The sequence below is a fragment of the Channa argus genome, chromosome 11 (genome assembly GCF_033026475.1).
Source record: "Channa argus isolate prfri chromosome 11, Channa argus male v1.0, whole genome shotgun sequence".
NCBI lineage: Eukaryota > Metazoa > Chordata > Actinopteri > Anabantiformes > Channidae > Channa > Channa argus.
Genome location: NC_090207.1, coordinates 11,119,131 through 11,141,605, shown reverse-complemented (window position 1 = coordinate 11,141,605; position 22,475 = coordinate 11,119,131). Strand labels below are relative to the sequence as shown.

The following is a 22,475-nucleotide window of genomic DNA, read 5'->3' as shown; positions in this document are numbered from 1 at the left end:
CTGTTTTTGCACTCAAGTGGTGAAAAATTCCCAACAAAATTAATTACATTTCAAAATCATTTGTCATCCTAGGTTTCAGTTATCTGCTTTGCCCAGCCAATCTTACTCACAATGATATAATGAAAATAGCAAGAGGAAGGTAATTTGTATATTTTTCTTATTTTTGCGGGTCGCAGGTTTTCGTACAGCAGATTGATTTGTTTCGCCAAGCAGAGATGCTCAATGGTGCATGCAAGGCCTGGGGCAGCCTGCTGGATAAAAACACCTATTCACCCTCCAAGTGCAAACAAATGAAATATCTTGGCTGGTAGCACTTATACACTGCTCTGTACAGCATTATACATCTCTATTAGACTAGAAGGACCTCTCAGAGCACTGACTTGTGTGTGTAGTGTGTGTGTTTTGTCTCCCCTCTCCCTCTTTGTCGTGACTGTTCAGCTTCACCCTCCATCGTACAAACGAAGCACGTCAACTTCCCACCCAATCACCCACCCACCCCTGCATCCGTCAAGATGCCAATCTTCATCTAAGGAGTCATTGAGCCTTTTGCTCCAACATAATTACCTGTTCATAATTAGCATAGATGGTAGCTTATAGAGGGGAACGGGGGAGCCGAAAGGATTAACCCTATCTTTACAGCAGGCTGAATGCAAAGAAGACAGATGTTGGATCAAATGAGTAAGTGAAGTTAAGTCACTATTAGCCATGATGATATGTAAGCTTTGTCCAATACACAGTTAAAGATGAGGCCTTTTGTCTCTTGTAAAGCTTTTTGTTCCAGTGACACAAGGTGCTGCTGTTATATTTGCGCTTGCACTTGTTTCTATCCTATTGGAAACATTATAACACTTTTGTGTATGTGACTGGCATACTGAGAAAAAAGGAGGAAAAACTGTTGAGCTTTAAAAGGAATCTACATATACTGAATACTCAACATCAAAGGGATGTAAAATGTAGTAAAAATTATGAAATTATAATAAATATAATAATTTATAATTATTATAAATAAAAACAGAATTCAAAAACACAAGAAAATCTGAAAAATATGAGAATAATTCTAGTCATGTTAAAAAACAAGGTGAGAGCTAGGACACAAGACATCTGAACATGCATGGGTGTGTGTGTGTGTGTGTGTGTGTGTGTGTGTGTGTGTGTTTCCTCTGTAGATTATGCACACAGTCCTTCATTTTCACTCACTTATGCAGTCTCTGCTAATGCCTGAAGTGGCTCTTTATGATAAGTGAGATCAGTGAAAGGTTAATTGGTCTGCTGTGACTCCTCTGTGCTCCCTGTGTACTTTGTGTATCAATCCACTGGTGGTCAGGTCCAACTGTTTGGGCAGGCAGGGCCATGGGTCAGATTTTATTAAATCAGTAGACAGCCATTGAGTAAATAAATAACATGGTGTGAATTTGTGAAATAATAGTGAAAAAAAAAAAAACTGAACCATTTGTAACTTCTTCTGGATCACTGTTGCTATGCCAAACTTTTCAGTTCATGATTATGAAGAATGATTTTTATTTTATGCAGGCTATTGTTTGTAGTACCTTTTGAAATAATGGGATTTTTAGACAAAAAGTGGAAGACCAAAAGGATCAGGTCAATGCTCCCTTACCATGATATTATCTTTTAAATAATGCAAACAAATACACATACAGATGCATGTGAATGGATGTGTACACTGAAGGCAGACGGCAGCTTCTTAATCCCACAACTAAACAGGATTTCTTTAAAGTTTTGCAATTATTTATAGCATTCCAGTCTATAAATCTGCCCCAAGAAATACTGAAGTGAATCGTTCATTTTATGTGAAGATGAACATGTGGTAACAACGTCTGTAACAAAGATATGGTTTCAGTGGGCATTAATTATAGTTTTTATGGCCAAGGGAGATTAAAAAAATGCTAAATGGGTTCTGTTGTAAGTTGAACCCTTAGATTAAATCTGAGAGACGACCTACTGTGAGGACAAAGAGGTAGAACAAAGTTTAAAAGAAAGTTTATTTAAACAGCCCGAAGATACCTTGATCACAACAGCACATCAGTGTCTTTCCAAGTGAAATCTATGTTCCCATTAGAAAATACGTGTTTGGCAGTTTCGCCCGCCATACAAGACAGCAAACATTCCGCTTTGATTTGTGCCTTTATAATGGAAATAGTTAAAAATGTATATGAATTACAGTTTATTTGCCAATAATATTTCACCACCTTTTCAGGCTGGGGGCTCAAGCCTTTGATGAAGACTTTTGATGTGAGTCTTCTCAGATATGCAGGTGGTTCAATATTGGCTCCTTTCAGGTATTTTTACCACATGCAGATCTCATTTATTCATGTAAGGACTGGGAGGCGGCAACATCTTGTTTTATTTTATTACATTCCTTTCATCCTAATTCAACCGGCTTCTTGTCTTCTGCTCAGTTTTGTGATTAAGCCAAACACTCTGGAGTTCCACCTTTCTAATGATCCTGCTGCACATCAAACATTAAGCATCTCTGTTTACCATCCATCTCCAATTTCAAGCTACATCACTAGGGATCAAACTTTATCACAAGGGCTCATTTGTGAATTATTTATGAATTAAGTTATATAATTTGGATGATTTTTAGCAGACAGGAAGCCATCCCTTGTTCATGTACAACATTTTTTATTAGCATCTTTTTTCTGTTGACCTTTTGGGAGATTAAGATGGTACCAAACATTGGTTGGATGCTGCTCAGATTTTCTATTTTTGTTCATATTGGAAATAGCATCTTGGCCTGTATTGACTAAGCATCTAAGAGTATAGGAAATCCATCCTAGAAGAAGAGAATTTTTCAGAATTGTGCAAATTTGGCCCTACAATATATTGTTTTTCTTACTTTTTTACATATCTTGCAGATCCACATACTATGTGAAAAAGAAGTACGTATGCTGTGTCAGCTACATAGTAATCTATACTTGCAACTTTTCCACTATTTATTAACCGGGAATATGCTGCATTCTACCATAAAAATTGAACTTTGATCGTGCTTACATCAACATGAAAAATGTGTATATCCATTAATTTCTCCTGCATTGTTGTGTCACCAGCGGTGGGGTCAGGGCTGACCTGGGGTGGCCACCCCCAAAATCTGATTGGCCACCCCAGGTGCCACCCCCTGCCAGAGTGACAAGATGTTAGATAAATGCTATAGAACGTTCAGCCCAAGGAGAACTGACAAAATCTGAAGCTGCAATTAAATGCTTTTCTCATAAGTAGATAGCTTTGTTAATTATTTACATTTAAAGTGATTTTACATATTTTGTCAAAATAAAACAGCAGAGAAATACTATTGTACCACTCCTGAGAAATACGAGGGAGTGTGTTGTTTCTACTTGCCGCGATAAATGACAAAAAACATGTCTCACCACTTGGTGACATCTACCAGCTGTACTGAATGACAAATTTTAGAACTGTTAACAGTACTTCCATGATGTGACATTAAAGTAAGTATTGATTATTAAGGCAGACCATAAATGTTTTATGAACCCTAACATCTTTATTTAGTGCCTAATGCTAACCTAACCTACAGTTACAAAGTTTAGACCAAAAGACAAAAATAAAACTGGCACCATGTTGGCTTCTTTGTAAGAAATGATATCCACCATTTTGCAGTGTGTTATCAAAAGAGGTGCAAATTCAACAGATGCCTGACTGCCTATGTGGAAGTGCTGATTCCTGTGAGAGGGTTGGTACAAATAACATTGACTGTATGTAAAACTACAAACCTCAACTCCAGAAAAAAATACAAAAAGTCACCTCAATATATACTTTGTAGCTCTAAAAAAGGTGTGAAAGCATTAGAATGCAATCTCTGGAGGAGCGCTCTTCCTTGATCCATCTTTGTCCACAGCTTATCTTACTGACACCATCTGCTGTGAGTACTGGAGCATGACCTAAGGCAAGCTGAGAGGCATTCTCTTACATCCTCTTATCTTAAAAAACTCATCATTTCAGGTTTCGAATGACATTATATTGGATAATATATAAATGTACATTTGAAATTCTAAGATAAGAAAGATTGAACTAGGCTCTATGTTAAAATGTTACCAAAGGAAAAAAAATGGTGTATTGATTGACTGAAACTCAGCAGAGTGGTTTTATAAGTTTCTTAACAAAAAAGCTGTGATCACAAAATTCTTCAAGCAACAGATTAAAATACAGGAATGCACCATCATTATTTCAAGCCAGGGGTAAACCTGCACAACGCCTCACAGTCAGTGCTATCATTCATCTTTGAGCTCTGAATTTAGCAATTGGTTTTTATCAGACAATGAATCTTTAATGGATTATGGGTAAAGCCCAGGGGCAATGAGAGAAAAACGTTAACAGACACAGGGAGGAAGAGCGAGAGGGAACAAGAGAGGAGAGGACAAAGAAAAAATGCTATTGAAGGAGATGCAATAAATCACCTGGTTGAAAAAACAATTTAGTCTTCCATTTTTCTGGTGGTATATACGCAACTCTTAGCTCTCTGAAAGTCAACACTACATTTGAAACAAAGCAGAAAGATGGAAGTTCTATCTACAGGCTTACTTTATTGATAGCTTCCTTTTCTGTCTCCCTGCCCTCCTCCACCTGAATACCATTGGTTCTGAGGAATGAGTGAAATTTTATATACATGCCCAATGTATTGATAGCTTCCTTTTCTGTCTCCTTTTCTTTCTCTGCCCAAAAAGCAATGGCTCTGAAGTGAATGCATGCTGCATGCAACCTAGTTTATTTAGACAAATTTGATATTCAGGGCCCATGTTACATTACAGTCCGTGTGCCTCCAACTGTCACAGATTTGCTTGGCACATACTGTCTTACGGTTGCTGCAACAACACAGGTTTATCTACTGCTCCATGGTGAGAGTTACTGGTATTTACAGCTGCGGTGTGTGTTTTTACTGTTTGATCTGGTGGTTTGTGCAGCTGTAAAACACAGTACCCAATGGGATAATAAAAATGTATTTATCTCCCATAGTACAACGTGCTCATAGCCCCCAGCAGATTTTTACATGTATTAGGGTCAAAGGATATAGAAAAAAGAAGGGTGGTGGGTTGGAACTGGAAATAATATGCTGTTTCATTTGTCTTGTTGTCTTGGATCCACATTATGAATAATTCCAAAGAGATTCAGTTAATATTAAGATTCATGATGTTCACACAGGGGAACAGTGTTTTGCATTTTAAAAGTTACAGTATAATATCTGTATAAAGAAAACAGGGCACCACTATTGGTTGTGGAAAATAAATGAAGCAGTGATTAAACCTGAACAGTGACTTAAGTTAATGTTTAACATCTATAGAGAACATAATGATATAGAAATTTTAATTGCACACGATACAATGTAAAGCTTGTTTCTGAATGTGGCAGTGGATTATTTTGAACTTTATTTGCTGTTCAAAGGGCCTTTTTCTCCCTAAATCACCAGAGAACCTTCTTTGCTAAATAAACATTTGTTCCACTAATGTGACACAGGATGCACTACATAAACTAGATTTTCCTCAAACAAGGGTGCATAAAGTGTCCAATATTGTTGCATGATAGCTGGAAACGGTTGTAAAGGAAAAACAAACACAGGGGACACTAGAGCATCACACATCCAATTTATCTCAGCAGCAAAGTGAGAAAAATGAGTTGTGATTTTAAATGCAAACAAACCAACCAGACAGGTGTCAATGAGTAAAAGCTCAAAACAGAAATGTCATACTGGAGGTGAGGGACATGAATCAATTTGTTTCAAAGAGACCCCTTTTTTTGCCCGAGGCAGGAGAAGAAATGTCTGGCAGGGACAAGATCTAGTCTTCCTCAGCTTCAGTCATGGCTCTGGTCTGTGCACAACAAAACGAGATGAAATACCCTGGAAGCACCTCAAACAAAAAAGGAAGAGAAAACATTTGCAACGGATGCAAAATTGCTATATGACTCTGATAGCTGGCTCATACAGTGAGTTCAATAAACTTGGAACTCACAGCACATTTTTCTGTGTTTTCTTCATCAGTGCAAAGGGTCATGGGTCACTGTAGAGTAATAGAGGGAGATAGAGTAAAGCAGACCTCACTTTGATTTGAATCTACACAACAATGCTGCTCTGGAGATAAAGCATTAGTGTCTGGGTTGTTTTATAATAGAAAGGTGAGTTGGAAACATACTGCATGTGTCATCCATGAATTGAATCTGGGTAACATTTGCCACTAACGGGATGGCAGATTCATCACTCCATGAATCCTCTATGTCAACCTTCCCAGACATCTATGCAGAGCATGCTGACAAACACCTTATGCAAGATTAATCAGACTTTAAAAACAGTCAACAAGCTGTAAAATGAAAATGATGAGCAGTTGGTGACATTTCTTTGCACAGGGTAAAGAAGGATAAATGTATTTTAAGTCTGCCTGGCTAAGTAGGTGTATTGTTTTCTTGTGCAAATGCAGGCCCCACAATGACAACAGAGCAAGCAGGTAGACCCTGACAAGCAGATGGATAACACAAATGTGCTCCAGTTGAGTTTTCACATCTTAAAGGGGAAGAGCCAATGTCCCAATTGCATGGAGCTGCCTAATAATTGAATCATAGATTTCAAACATGCAGTAGATTGTTCCACTCTTTAATAAAGAAATAAGCAGGAAGATATACACTAGGGGGCAAATGCAGCCACAAGGGGGCGCAAGTCAGCGTCTTCTTGTGCCCGTCTCAAGTCTGGATAAATGCACAGGGTTGTGTCAGGAACAGCATCGGACGTAAAAAAAAATAGTCAAATTAAACATGCGAATTTTGACTTCTGCTGTTGATCTACAGGGCACCAGTGGAAATTGGGCTACTGTTGGTCAAAGAAGGAGAGGAGGAAGCCGTGTTCGTAGGCAGAGAGAGAAGAGGAAAGCCAACAGTGTAGCACTGACAGCAGGGACATGGAATGTTATGACTATGACAGGGAAGGCTAGAGAGTTGGTTTACATGATGCAGAGAAGGAAGGTGGATATACTTTGTGTCCAGGAGAGCATGTGAAAAGATAACAAGGCTCGAAGGCTTGGAGCAGGGTTCAACTTGTTTTCCCATGGGTCAGATAGAAAGAGATAACTGAGTAGGAGTTATTCTGAAAAAGTAGTGTGTGAGGAATGTTCTGGAGCTGAAAAGAATATCAGACAGGCTATGAGTCTGAAGCTGGAAATTCAAGGCATGATGTTCAATGTTGTTAGTGGTTATGCCCCACAGGTAGAATTTTAGTTAGAAGAGAAGGAGAAATTTTGGAGTGAGTTAGATGAAGTGATGCAGAGCATCCTTAGAGGTGAGAGAGTGGTGATTGGTGCAGATTTCAATGGATGTTGGTGAAGGAAACAGAGGTGATGAGAATGAGATGGACAGGTCTGGTCTTCAAGACAGGAATGCAGGAGGACAGATCATGGTAGACTTTGCAAACCACAAAGTGGTGGAAGTTGAGATAGGAAGAATGTTGTGTAGTTTTCAGGGATGAGCTGAGACAGGCTCTGGGTGTCCAGGAGGTGCTTCCAGATGTCTGGACCACTACAGATAATGTGATCAGGGAAACAGGTAGGAGGTCACTTGGGGTGTCTTCTGGAAAGAGGAAAGTGGAGAGGGAGACTTGGTGGTGAATTGAGGAAGCTCAGGAACGTAGAAGAAGTGGGACACTGAGAGGACTGAAGAGAGTAGACATGAATACAGGGAGATGCAGCGTAAGGTGAAGGTAGAGGTGGCAATGGCCAAACAAAGAGCATATTAGGACTTGTATGCTAAGTTGGACAGTAAGGAGGGAGAAGTGGATTTGTACAGGTTGGCCAGACAAAGAGATAGAGATGGGAAGGATGTGCAGCAGGTTAGGGTGATTAAAGGTAAGGATGGAAATGTATTGACAGGTGCCAGGAGTGTGATGGGAAGATGAAAGGAGTACTAGTTGGTCTTGATGAAATACTTGTGGAGGTATGGAAGTGTCTAGGAGAGGTGGCAGTAGAGTTTCTGACTAGTTTAACAAAATCTTGGAGAGTGAGAAGATGCCCGAGGAATGGAGGAGAAGTTTACTGGTGCCGATTTTTCAGAAAAAGAGAGATGTGAGCTGTGGCAACAACAGAGGAATAAAGCTGATGAGCCAAACAATGAAGTTGTGGGAAAGAGTAGTGGAAGCTAGGCTAAGGGCAGAGGTGAGCATTTGTGATGGTTTCATGCCTAGAAAGAGTACAACAGATGCAGTATTTGCTTTGAGGATGCTGATGGAGAAGTACAGAGAAGGTCAGAGGAAGTTGCATTGTGTCTTTGTAGATTTAGAAAAAGCGTATGACAGGGTGCCGAGAGAGGAGCTGTGGTGTTGTATGAGGACATCTGGAGTGGCAGAGAAGTATGTTAGAGTGGTGCAGGACATGTATTAGAGCTGTAAGACCGTAGTGAGGTGTGCTGTAGGTGTGACAGAGGAGTTCAAGGTGGAGGTGGGTCTGCATCAAGGATCAGCTCTAAGCCCCTTCTTGTTTGCTCTGGTGATGGACAGGCTGACAGAAGAGGTTGGACGGGAATCTTCATGGACTATGATGTTTGCAGATGATATTGTGATCTGTAGCAAGAGCGAGAGCAGGTGGCAGAAAATCTAGAGAGGTGGACGTCTGCCATGGAAAGGAGAGGAATGAAGATTAGTCACAGCAAGACAGAATACATGTGTGAATGACAGCGACCCAAGTGGAACGGTGAGGTTACAGGGAGCAGAGGTCAAAGAGGTTCAGGACTTTAATTAAGTACTTAGGGTCAACGGTCCAGAGCAACGGAGAGTGTGGAAAAGGGTGCAGAGGATAGTGTAAGATGGAGGCACATGATTAACATTGGCGACCCCTGAAAGGGAAAAGCCGAAAGGAAAGGAAGAAGGAGATAAGCAGCGGCTCAAAAACAATTAGCATTGTTTGCACGCTGCTTAGAAAATCAGTGATAAGAAGGCAGCTATTATCAGGTTAATCATAACAATGACATAATGCATATGAGTGAGAAATTAGAGCGACGTGGAAAAAAAGAGAAGGCTGGGATATTACAACATATTGCTTGGCAATATTGGCTTAGATAAGTAGTTCCTGTCATTTATGGTTCCAATCCTGAAGGGAATTCCAACTAAAGTTAGAAAATGGGGAAATTTATCATTTCACAAATCTGTGCTTTAGAGTGTTGTTGCTTTTTCTGGGATGTACTTTGTGTGAAAATGGGTAGGGAATTAGATAAATCGTTACATGCTGCCCAGCTTTTTATTCCATTATCCCACATTCATTTTCTTCATTTCATCTCTTGCAGCTGTCTTATGTCTCTCAGTCAGTTTTCCACTTTTCTTACAATGTTCCCCTCCTCTGATCCTGTTCAATCTAATTTCCCAGCTCTTTTCATTTAATATCTTGTCATCCACTTCCCCTCTCCCCATCTGCCCTCACCTGTATGTGTGCTGTGTGGCAACTGGCTTTACTGGTGATTAATATGATTTTATGTCATCGAATAATTCTCGGCAAATCAAATCCACCCCCAAGTCCTCCTCCTCCCCCTTTGTACCGCTCCCACACGTTACAGTAAATCCCTAATCATTCTTCTTCACCATCTCCCTTTCTCCGTTCAGCTCACTCAAAACCCTCTCTCCTATCCTTGAACCTGGAGAGGCCCAAACACATGGCCTGGAAGCTCCCCTGCTGGGCTCTAATTGGTGATCAAGATGTGCGCAGGAAGGAGACGGAACGGCGTTTGGCCCATTTCTATTCCCTCATCACATTCACAGGGCCACAGTCACATCTGCGTAACCATGGTGATGCTGATAAGGTGACTCATGACTATTCATCAATGCCCCTGCCTGATTGGACAGCCCCCGAGAGCCATGTGAAACGTATTCATCAGCATAGCCTGTGTCCCTGCACTCCCTCAATATGCCCCTCAGGATGATGAGGGAGCATCTCTGCCGCTCTCAGTTTGTTTTTCACATTCCCCTCTTGTCTTAACCACAGCACCCTCCTCTCCACTCTACTCTCTAATTACCTCTCTTTCGATGTCCCACCCGTTTCTCTCACAAAACTCATCTCTCTTCTCTGCCCTCCTTGCCTCGACTCTGTTGGAGCTGTCCTAATTGATTAATCTCAGGCAAATCTCACATAAATTATAATCTAATAATGCTTAAATGCAAATCTTAAATCTTAGAGGTACATTTTTGTGGGAAATTCACTCTCACCACTCACTTCTTTTCTTTTACTCCTACTAACAAAGGGAAATTCAAACATCAATAATTCTTCCCCAGGACATGCTTCAAGGAATGTACAACTGTGTCATCTAAAAGCTTTAGGGCTCAATTTACAAAATCTGAGGCTGCAGAGAGCTTTCTTGCAAGTGGAATGGTTTTACTCAAATGTTTATGTCATTTGTTTTGTGTTAATGCAAGTTTTTTACACATTTTGTTTTTACAACCCCAATTCCCGAAAAGTTGGGAAGATGTGAATACGTAAAAAAATAAAAATAAAAACAGAATGCAATGATTTGCTAATCTCATCAACCCATATTTTGCTCACAATAGAACTTAAACAACATATCAGATGTTGAAACTGAGACATTTTTACATTTTATGGAAAATATTGGCTCATTTTGAATATGAGAGAAGTAACACATCTCAGAAAGTTGGAACAGGGGCAACAAAATGCTGGAAGAGTAATTTCAGCAAATCAAAAACAAATGGCAAATTGGCAACAGGTCAGTAACATGACTGGGTATAAAAGGAGCATTTCAGAGGGGCAGAGCCTCTCGAATGTAAAGATGGGTAGAGGTTCATAAATCTGCAACAAACTGCACAAAATTGTCAAACTGTTTCCGAAAAATGTTCCTCAACATAAAATTGCGAAGACTTTGAAGATTCCACCATTTAGAGTTTATTATGTCATCGGAAGATTAAGAGAATCAGGAGGAATCTCTGTGTACAAGGCACAAGGCGAAAGGTCAAAACTGGATGCACGTGATCTTCGAGCCTCAAGCCACTGCATTAAAAGCAGGCACAATTCTCTACTGGACATCACTGCATGGGCTCAGGAACAGTTCCAGAAATCACTGTCTGTGAACACATTTTGTTGTGGAATCCACAAACGTAAGCTGTATCATGCAAAGAAGAAGCCATATCTGAACACAAACCAGAAATGCTGCTCAGTTCTCTGGGCCAAATCTCATTTAAAATGGTCTGAGGCAAAATGGAAAAATGTTCTGTGGTCAGATGTATCAAAATTTGAAATACTTTTTGGGAAATATGGACGTTTTGTCCTGCAGACTAAAGAAGAGAACGACCATCCAGCTTGATATCAGCGGACAGCCTGCAAAAGCCTGCATCTCGTATGGTGTGGGGGTGCATTAGTGCCTATGGTGTGGGCAGCTTTCAAATCTGGAAAGGAACCATCAATGCTGAAAAGTGCATAGTGCTTTTAGAGAAACATATGCTCCCATCCAGACAACGTCTCTTTCAGGAAAGGCCTTATGTATTTCAGCAAGATAATGCTAAACCACATACTGCATATATCACCACAGCATGGCTTCACAGGAGAAGAGTCCGGGAGCTGAAACTGGGCCTGCATCATCAACATTTTGCACACTTAATAAAACAAAAAATTTGGCAACAAAGGCCCAGGACTCTTGAGTAGCTAGACTCCTGCATCAGACAAAAATGGGACAACATCCCTCTCCTAATATCCAGCAACTGGTCTCCTCACTTCTAATGTTTAAAGACAGTTCTTAAAAGAAAATTCAAAATGAGCTCATATTTTCCATACAATGTTAAAATATCTCAGTTTCAACATCTGATATTTTGTTTATGTTCTATTGTGAATAAAATATGGGTTTATGAGATTTGCAAATCATTGCATTTTGTTTTTATTTATGTTTTACACATTGTCCCAACTTTTTTGGAAATGGAGTTGCGGTATTGTTGCTGAAGGACCACAGGCTTTTTGCTTTTATGTAAAGTTAACTGCCAGTTTGAGCAATTACACTTGCAAATGTGTCTTTGCAAGTTTTTAAATCAAGCAGCCTGATGGCTCTAGCGGTAGAGCATCAGGCCATGATGTGGAAATGTCCCAGATCAAATCCAAGCCCATGCACCAGGTGTGTGACAGTAGCACCCCAGATCCTGCCTGTGGCTGCCCACCACTCCCCTCAGAGGTATGGGTTAAATGCAGATGAATTTAATCATAACATGTTAATGTTCTCAATAATGACAATTTTGATTCTAATTTTAATTGTTTAACGGTTAGCACTGGCATTAATACCCCAACCACGGAGGCTGCACAAGCCAGTGCACTCCAGCCAGAGCAGAATAAATGGGCAGGGTTACATCCAGCAGGGCATCGCGCATAAAACCTGTGCCAAACCAAATATTCACATCAATAACTGAAAATGCAGAGGACAGAGTGAGATGGAATCAAATGATATGTTGTGGTGACCCCTAAAGAGAACGACCAAAAGACGAAGAAGAGGAAGAAAAACAAAAAGAGCTCTGGCATTAGTGTTTTCCAACTGGTATATCCAAGTATATATCCTGGTATATTTAAAGTATGAAAGCTTCCTGCATGTTTGCAGTATGCTGTTTAATATGGTAAATATACATTCCATATTTTTCCTACTAGAGTTCTTTCAAGAAGAATGCCCCATCTGCATACACTTATGTATTTCTTCTACCATCACAGAAAGACTCACACACTGACCGGAGGCCTGAACTTCAAGTCAAGGTCAACAACCATAAAGTATGATTGAATATCCTATCCATGCATTGGAGGATTCGCCTGATAGTGTTTGTTGCTGCTCTACTCAAGCTTTATCTGTAGTTGAACACAGCAGCTTTGACCTCTCTAGTGGTTTTGTTTGTTTGGTTTTCCAGGAATCATCCTATTAAATCCAGATGGATAGTGGTAGGTGATGGAAAGCTTCCACACAACTGTGACAACATTACGTGAGAACCCAGACAGATTCGGTTAGATACTGATGGTAGTGTAGCTGCTGTGTGGGCTGAGTAATGCAGAAGACAAGCACAATTAAATAAAAATTGTATGACCTGAAAATGGCGCCCACACTGACAAATATTGTTGGAGTGGGAATACTACTGACAATATAGTCTTCACTGACCCTTTCTTCAAAAAACTCCTCCAGATAAGATCATATGGCAACTTCAGCTAGAATTAGAAAGATATTCTAATATAGGGAAGCTTAAGTTTAATGAAGTTTAATATCTTTATAGATACCTCAGTTACCTGTACCTCAGTTGGTAAGCGCAGTTGTCCACGGACCACAGGGTTATATGTCGAAGTGTCTCTGGGCAAGACACTGAACCCCTAACACATTCCCCTACCCAGCTGTGCACTGCCGGTCCAAAGAAATAGATGCTTGCTCCCAAAACTACAACCATTAAATTCATTTGCACAATGATTAATAAAACACAAGTGAATTTTTTCATCTGACATTTTCATTGTCACCAGAATCTTATTTTTAAAAAGTTAGCTGTTTGTTTACTGAAGCTAGTGGGATTATATCCATGGAGGTTAAAGTCTACTTTACATTTCTGAGACCAACTTTTCACATTGTGGGCAAATTAACAAATTGTAACAAATTAGAAAAAACTTTACCTTGTGCATAATAAGGAATTTGTACTGAACATAATAAATGTTTGGAAATGTAACACAAAATAAAGAATACATCTCATAAATGCAGGGATATCCATGCAAAATATTCGAGTTAAAAATTTTCTCAAGAGCAGAATGAGTTAAAACAAGTCTGTTCTAAATGAGATTAATCTCACATTTACTGTGTGCCACAATTGTAGGGTTTCCATCCCACATCACCACTAATGGCCAAGTGGTGGGAATTTGTGAATTCCCACAAATGATAGCTCTGTAATCAACAAGGTTGCAATTTAAAAGTGACTTGTAAATGGCAGAAATATAAACTAAACACCCATGAGATATATAGTTATACATACATATATAACAGTGCAAAATAAAAAGTATGAGGAGTAAAAAGGGAAAAAAAGATTGTCAGACACTAAGAAAGATGAAAGATAAAAAGAAAGAAAAGCAAAAACTTACACTGTCCCGCTGGCTGTCGTCCCCGGACCGGTCATTCTTTTGCATGGTGTGTACCACCTCTGGAAACAGGCAGGGCTTAGTGACGCAGAGTTTGAGATCAGAAACAGGGCTAGCAAAAGCAATTCAAGAAAAAAACAGCTGTGAGGACACCACTCATCCCAGTTAATCCCTAAACTGGACCTGTGAATTTTATAAGTAAATCAATATTTTAACTGGAATATGTTAAACATAATGCTAGTTACATAATGTAAAACTTTGACTAAATGCAAAAAATAAATCATGTACATAAACTGTACAAAGCCATTACAATTTTACTTGGAGTTTTTGTTGATTAGTTTCAAGTAAAAGAGCTCTATAGCAACAAGCTGAGGAAAGTTTATACACCTTCCGGCGACTTTGTAATTTGAGAACATGAAAGCTTTGATCTCCTTGACAACCAAGTACCTGTGCATGTGTGTGGAGTGTGTGTGCGTGTGTGTGTGTGTATGTGTGCACGTGTGTGTGTGTGTGTTTGTGTGTGTTTGTGTGTATGTGTATGTGTGCGTGTGTGTGCGTGTGTGCATGTGTGCGTGTGCGTGTGTATGTGTTGCTGAAAAGGAGCCATGTTGAGATCCCAAGGCCCATTATAATGCATTAGAGTGTAAAAGGTAAAGGTCAGTGAATTATCAGCCAGAGTTACACAACCATATTCTGTTTACCTGGACTAATAACCCTGAGCCTACACCTGCCTCTCTTTCTTTGTCCCTCTCACTCATACACAGACACACACTCACACTTGCCAAGACCGATCGAGCTCAACTGGATGTCCACGACTGTTCACAAAGTGCTGAGACATGTGGGAAATCCTTCAGAACTTCAAAGGAGTAAATAATCATATTCTTGTGTGGTCTGATGGAAGCATATAGGCTATAATTTTACATTACTGTCATGTCTTGTTGTCAACCTTTGAGAAGTATCCAGAAAATGAGAACATTCAGGAGACAATTAATTTGGCTGTTCTTCTTTAAAACAACTCTGTGTTTTCAGTGAGAGATCAGCCAAACAGGTCACACATTATCCTGCACTCTAGTCCTTTAGCTCAGGTCCATCGTGACAGGTAATTACAACAGACAGAAAAACAGAGAGTCTTGGTTGGACACCCTCCATCGATTGGCATCAGAGAAGAGGAGAGGAGAGGAATTGGTCATAATACAGTTCACAGAGTTTGCATGATGCTACTTTTGGGATAAGTTGGTCTTTTATCATGAAAAATATTTCATTTTAAACACAACCATGAGCATAAGCACTGTACAATGCATGCACAAATAGGAACATCTTTGACATTGATACAACTAATAAATGTCTTCTGTCCTTGTCATCTGGGTTTTTAGCATATGCTAAATCCATCTCCTTTCTGCTTTGTTTGTCAAAGCATGTTTTCTTTCACAACAATGTTTGAAGCATTTCAGTGGAATAACCAAGGACGTAACTAATTTAAATAATCAGGATTTGTTTCTTTTCTAGATGAAGTGAAGTAAAGTAGGGTAGGAGTGTAACAAATGTAAAAGGTTTTATGTCACAAAGGACATGAGGCAGATAATCATGCACACAGAGCACAAGATAACCACAAGGAAAAGCACAGATTTAACTTATATTCAGCAATTTCTGCAAGTGTTAACCTGCTGCAGCCATTTTGCTTAACGACAGGTACAAGCTCTGCAATCATAGCAGATTTGCCTAAATCATATATGAAATTGTATAATATTGATATATGATTTTATGGTTATGTTGTATTTGCACCTCTGCTTCTACAGTTGTACTGCTGGGTGTCTGGAAAACCCAGTCAATTATTTTTAATTTGTCTAGACTGCAAACTGTTTGGAAACAGTAAACATCTTCATGTTGATCTTCTCTGGTTTCATGTAGCACTTGGCACAGAGTGACAATGCTGAGAGAACCCTAAATAGCCAACAGACTGACGTCTGTCGCTTGCCTGTTAAGAATCTCTTTTGTCTTAGTGCACATCACACTGCCATTATAAGTCATTTATTAAATTCCACAGCTGCAAGATCAACTTATGCAAATGTTTTCAGATAGCTCTAAGTCAACTAAAGATCTACCGTGCCAGGAAAGAAACAGCACTAGCTTTTAAAATGACTGACATCAATGCTCCCTTGCTGTCTCTTTGGAGTGGGCCCAGAGCCCAGATATGACAATTCTCCAAAATAATGTGAACCATTTTAGCACTGAAAGCATAAAACTAATTCATCAAAAACTGGATGACGAGGAGACATGGTGCAGTTGGAAAGTGCACAGAGGGAGTCATATGGCTAAACAACAAATTCTTCAGTTCAGCCAGTAATTATTAATTATCTCATCATGCATGCAACTGAAAGGTGCACAAGAGGATAAAAAGAATTAGGCCAAGCAAACTCTCTTGTAAAACCTAAAACCCGATATTTGCATAATCTATGGGCACCAAAGTGATCTGACTTGGCTGGAAAAAATGCTCTCGCATTTGAACATGTGTGAGACAAAAATGTGTTTAAATTGACCAACACGTCACAGCATAACTTCACTTGACAACCCACTTGTCCTACTGAGTCTTTTAAGATCTACCAATCAGCAAAACCAGCAGTTGTGCACTAAAAAGAACAGATGTCTGCTTTGCTGACTGAAAGCTCAGTATGTGTGATGGATCAGTGTGGCAACCACAGGGTGCTGATTACTGTCTGTGCTTAAGCATTAGTTACATGAGGTGCAATTAGATGCTCCACCAGAGAGATGTGGATATGAAAACTGCCCTCTGCAAATGCTACTTCTTCCCCCTTCCGTTTTGATACATCCTCTGTTGGCTTTTTCAATTAACTTTCTGCCATCTTTAGGAGAGCGATGAGAGTTTATCCTGTGTGATCACATTAGGCGAGCGAGCAAAAATGAGCTGAGCTACGACTTCTCCTCGCCCAGCAGTAGAAGGTCACGGCTGTCTAATGTGCTCCAAATTTCAGCTGCTGTGTGAAATGTCTCTTTTCTCTTGTTGAGCGCCCACAGCTGCTTATTGAATAATCACTCAAAAGTATCTCAGCCTTTTATTGTAGCCATTCAATCAGCTGAGATGAGCAGGCACTGTGGCTTTGTAGAAATAGCCAGTCACTTTTATTCTCTTTGCAGGCAGATCTGCATAGACCATATTAATCAAGTGCACTTTTTGTTTAATTCGTCAAGCTAATATTTTGGAGAGAAGCCACGGAAAGAATCTACATCACAGACATTAATATTCAAGCTTACATGGTAAATACTAATAAGAAGCAATCATCAAATAAATCAGTCAAAGCTGTTGCAAAGCTCCATCTTAGACTCTTCAAATTAAAATAAATTAGTACTCATTATGTGGAACATCACAGTGTTTTCAAAGAAAATAGACAGTGACACTTGTTTGATGCTCACTAAAAGCTCCCCACGTAATATCCAATCAGTCTCATATTTTCAGCTATTGACATAAGTGGATTTTTCCACCTCATGGAGTTCATTCACTGGTCTAAAGATGGTGCACATAATTATACTATTGATTTAGTAATTTTATTTTGGTGACTGATTGCAGCTTTAAGATCGCTGCTGAACCACTTTTGAAATAACATAAGGCTCGGAAGGGAAGAGTGAATGAAGAGAAAAGGAGCACCAAGAAGCAGTCTCCTCAGCCGATGACTAAGTTGGAACAGTGGCTCCTCCAAGTGGTGCTGCACTTGCATCATGCTACATGATAGTAACACTTGGATAGATCATTCTGAACTTTGTTCTAAGCTGTTGTATGTGAAGTGACACTACCACAGGACAAGATAGTAGTCACTGGCACTGTTTTTGGTTAATTTTGTCCTAACTTGTCAAGACCAAGGACAACAAAGTGTCATAAACTGCCACCACAATTCAATCTCTTAAATCAATAAAGGCTGTAATATAATCACACTCGTGCACTAAAACTCATGGCAACGCATGGCAACACAGATGATACAAGTTAGCTTGTCCAGCCTCTCACTTTAGGACTGTTTATTCTGTTTTTCTAACCTCCACATTTGTCACACGCACAGCCCGTAGGAGCTCCAATTCACCCTAAAATCAAAATGCTGTTTAAAAAGCCATATCTAGTAAAACAGCTTGATTTCCTTTAGTAATTTGTTGACAGTGATGAGCCATTTTTGTGGCAGCTCAACAATTTCAAAGCATGTGGACCAAGGATGAAAATACAATATCTTTTACTTGAACTATAAATTAGGGCTCACACCTCTTTGAAAATAGTTGGAATTAAATTCCATGTATTGTCCGGCAGATGCAAGGATGAGTCACACATTCTATTGTTTGCTTTTTGTGCTGTGAAATTAAGGCCATCTCATGTGGGAGTATTTTCAAAACAGTTTGATATTCAACTGTGTCTCAACAATGAAGAGCTGTATCTCATTCAAATTATTTTTATTGCACATATTCTTCATGCAATCTCATGGACCGCTCACCACTCACAGGGGGATTACCTTCCTATAATTTTCACTAAAAGTTGAAAAATGTCAGTGTTGAACCATTTCTGCTTCTATAAATGTTATTACTAACAAAATTTGAAAAAAAATAACCATAAGTCAAAGAAGGTGCCATGGGAATGAAAATCTGTATTGCTATATAGAAATAAAGACTGCCTGGATAGTTTGTCAATATGACTGCAGTTTGTACATTTGATTTAGCACGAACCCTCTGATGAAAAGCAGTGAATGTCAGTGTTGTATGGTGCACATAGGGCTATGCCACATTGTATTGTGGCATAAAAAATATTAGTCCCTTTGTCATATCATAACACTGACACAATTGTTTCATCATGACATTTTTCTGTGTGTGTGGTAACATAAACATCTCACATGTTAGCTTCCCCTGTTATGTGGTAATGATTCTGCAGCAAATCAGATGTGAATCCAACATGAGTGGTTTGCAAGTTGTGTCATAAACCTGTACCAACGAAGGGTGGAAGCGCAAATTGAATTTAAATACAAAAACCATTAACTTGAGAAGGACAAAATGGCACATGTTAGAACAATTAAGGCAATTCCTTTAATTCAGAAAGGTTTTGATTGCCAGGGATACTTCAAGTAAATGCTGCAGGTAGTGGCAAAAAATGACCATAGAAAGAGCCATGAGATACACCTAGATAAAACTGTATTCTGTAATACGTCCTTCATTTTACTGTTGACTGACAGTTAAGGAAACCTTCGTGTCAACATCAGTTTATAGGGTTTATAGTGTTAGGAAAAGCCTGCAGTTTAATTATTACAGGATCACAGATAACAGCAGGTCCACACTGGGTGTTCAGCAAAATATCAGAACAGCTGTATTTTAACAATCCTCACAGGTACATTGAACATACTCCAGATTCGTGACAACAGTGTTTTGTTTTGCTTGGAGCTGCCAGTAGAGGTTCCTAGAGAGCTACACTGTGTGGATCACAGTAGGAAGTCACACAATTTTAGGCATTTCTCGTGTGTTTCTCTTTTGACTTGAGGCTTTTCAGTTCTCTGACACACACTGTGTAAATTAATATTTATTTTTTCTCTTATACTCATGAACTGCTACAGACTAATGACATCACTGACCCAAAGCAGAAGCTGGGCCTGCAGAGCTGGATGAGTCAGTCCTGTTCTTACAGCCAAGCAGAAAACATCAGGCATGCAGAGGTGAGCTGAATCTCAGCGTGCATCTCTCCCATCAGATGTGAACCAATATGGACACTGATGACTGACTGAGCACGGCACTGATATGGCTTACTGACAAGGTCATGAACCCACTCCTGGTGGTTAAATGAGAGGATTCTGAAGACAGAATAACTAGTAGCATAGTTAATGTTGGGTCCCCTTCTGTACTTAACATGGGTTTGGGTAAACATGGTTAGCGAACGGTGCATTTATGTTGTGGGCTGGCATTAATTATATTGAGAAGTGATGTAAGCTTGTCTTTCTAATTTAATTAAGTGTAAATCAAACTTATATTTATTGACTTTGTACTTAAACATTGCACTGCCTTTAAGTAATAACAATGGCATACTTTGATTTACTTTGAATTATATTCCACCTTATTGTGACGATGACAGTTCAAAATCACACACGCATGCATGGAAAAAACCCTGACGCTGTGTCCAAGAGCATTACAACATTTTCATTTAGGGCGTGACATTATTTTTCCCTTGGCACAATAGCTTCAGCTCCTGTAAATGTGTCTGCTGTGGCAGTGTTACACCTTCGCTCTCATACAATATTTTAACAGGCCAAATTTCTTCCGTGTGAATGCACACAGTAGCCTTCTGCAGAGGCCCAGACTTTTTCAAAATGGAAAACTAAAAATGATGTGCGTGTATTTATTCAACTATCCATCACACTACATTTGCTATGATGATTCACAATCTCCATGCTGTAGATAAATAAATATGTAAAATATGATACATTAAAGTTACATATGTGTAAATTAAATGTTACAGTGTCATTTTGCAAGACACTGAATCCCTAGTTGATCCTGGGGGGTCAGGTGAGCACCTTGCACAGCAGCCACTGTCATCTCTGTGTGAATGGGTAAATACGAAGCAACATTGTAAAGCACTTTCTAAAAACACATGAATTTCTTACTCAGTACAGAGATGCTTAGCTTGATGACTTCCTCCTATTTTGGGGGTACTGTATGTTTGGCTCATTGCTGTTCACCTGGACATACAGTACAGTAGGCGCAGAGGAGTATGTTATTATTTTATTCTAAGGGACCTCATGCAATAACAGTGCTTTGTTCAAAGCACGCTCTTAGGTATGAGTTTTAGCCACATCTGCCTTCAAATACGGAAAAATATGGAAAATACAGCTACACAACGTTTTGCTGTGGACCGTAGAACAAAACAAAATGCCAGTAAAACCTTACTTGATGGCTTTTATTTTCAGCACAAATCCAAAAAATGGAGGTTCAAATCAGATGAGCTGTCCTGAAACATATAGTGTATAGAAGTAATGGTACATGTAGTGGATGTTTTTGTGGCCAGTGGTGTAGCTCCCTCCCCTGGGCAGGTTGTGTGAACATTACATTGGATTAAGCACAGCAGACAAACCAATCACATCAGCTGAGGGGAAGACTGCCTCTACTGCTCTGAGGTGATTTGTCATTTCAGATTTTTTTGTCATGTTATGTAAAGGAGGGCCACCCTCTGAGGCTTACTCTGTCCCCAGATTATATGAGGAGAGCCAGAAAGCTGATTACATATCTGTAATCTTATTTTTCTAAAAACATTTCCAGTGGCCGAAATACAAGGTGGGGCAGGGCTGATTTCTCCACTGCACCCCCCTGTGATGACCCGTTTTGCAAGTTTAAAGTGGAACCAAACTACAGAGAAGTGTTGGCATCTTGTCGCCAGAATAAAAGACGACCGCAAAACCAAATATTTTCCAGCAGATATGCTTACACAATTTGTTCATCCAGGGGGGGAAGAAATCCCATCAATTAAACCTAAGCAAGATAGTTGCCATGAGGTGCAATGATAGTTGTGACTTGTTGGTGACATAATAGTAACATAATAAAACAAATTTTCCCCAAATGTTTGATTCCCCTCAGCTATTAAAACTCTGGGATTGGTGAATTATTTCTCTCTGGGTTAAGAGGTGTAGTGCACAAAAGCTCTTTTCAGTAGAGTTTAGCAAATTTGATGTCAACTAACATAATAAATCTAATCTGCTACAATTCATTGTTCAAAACCCTGTAACTGCATAAATTTAACATTGACATGACTGATTATGACATGGAGCTGAGTGCACACTTATCTTTATGTTAGCGATCCACGTGTTACGTGATTAAGTTGAGTCTGCCTGAGACAACATCCTTAGTCGTTCAGATGGAATTAGACCCTGGGACACTGAACACTCTTTCACCCACTGTGGTTAGACAAACTATGAGGAGGAGTGTAAAATAGAAAGGGACGCTTTAGCACAGAATACACTTTAGAAACAAGTTTGAAACATAAACAAGCCAGGAATATGATCAAATATCCCAAAACTATGTACTCATTTACTCTGCAAATATCAGTGTGGGCATAACTACTTTTCATTTCAATGCAACATTTTGTGTATCTGTGTCCTATCTCATATAATTGAATGGGTCTAATAAATAACAGATAAATTGGATTATGAGAAGGACAAGAGTGTAATGATACATGAAGACGTGCTTGTAATTACGAGCCATCAACATTACTGTATTATTATACTGCAGAGAAATTATGACGTGACTCCCTATTTCATCTCTATTCAAAAGGAACAACATCACATTTTAATGGTAAATGGTACATTTAATATGATATTTTAGTCAGTCAATGACCTGGAGCATGTTTATAATTAAAATACTAAAGATAATAAAGTCTGACTTACT

The 22,475-nt window shown here is 39.3% G+C and overlaps 1 protein-coding gene across 1 annotated transcript in view; it reads right to left on the bottom strand.

Moving 5' to 3' along the window:
• pde4d (phosphodiesterase 4D, cAMP-specific) overlaps nt 1-22,475 on the bottom strand; it is a 153,518-nt gene that overhangs the window by 126,087 nt on the left and 4,956 nt on the right. Inside the window, exon 2 of the mRNA XM_067520289.1 lies at nt 14,073-14,181. Within this exon, the coding sequence (XP_067376390.1) occupies nt 14,073-14,117 (45 nt within the window). The 5' untranslated portion in view covers nt 14,118-14,181. The remainder of the gene's footprint in view (nt 1-14,072; nt 14,182-22,475) is intronic.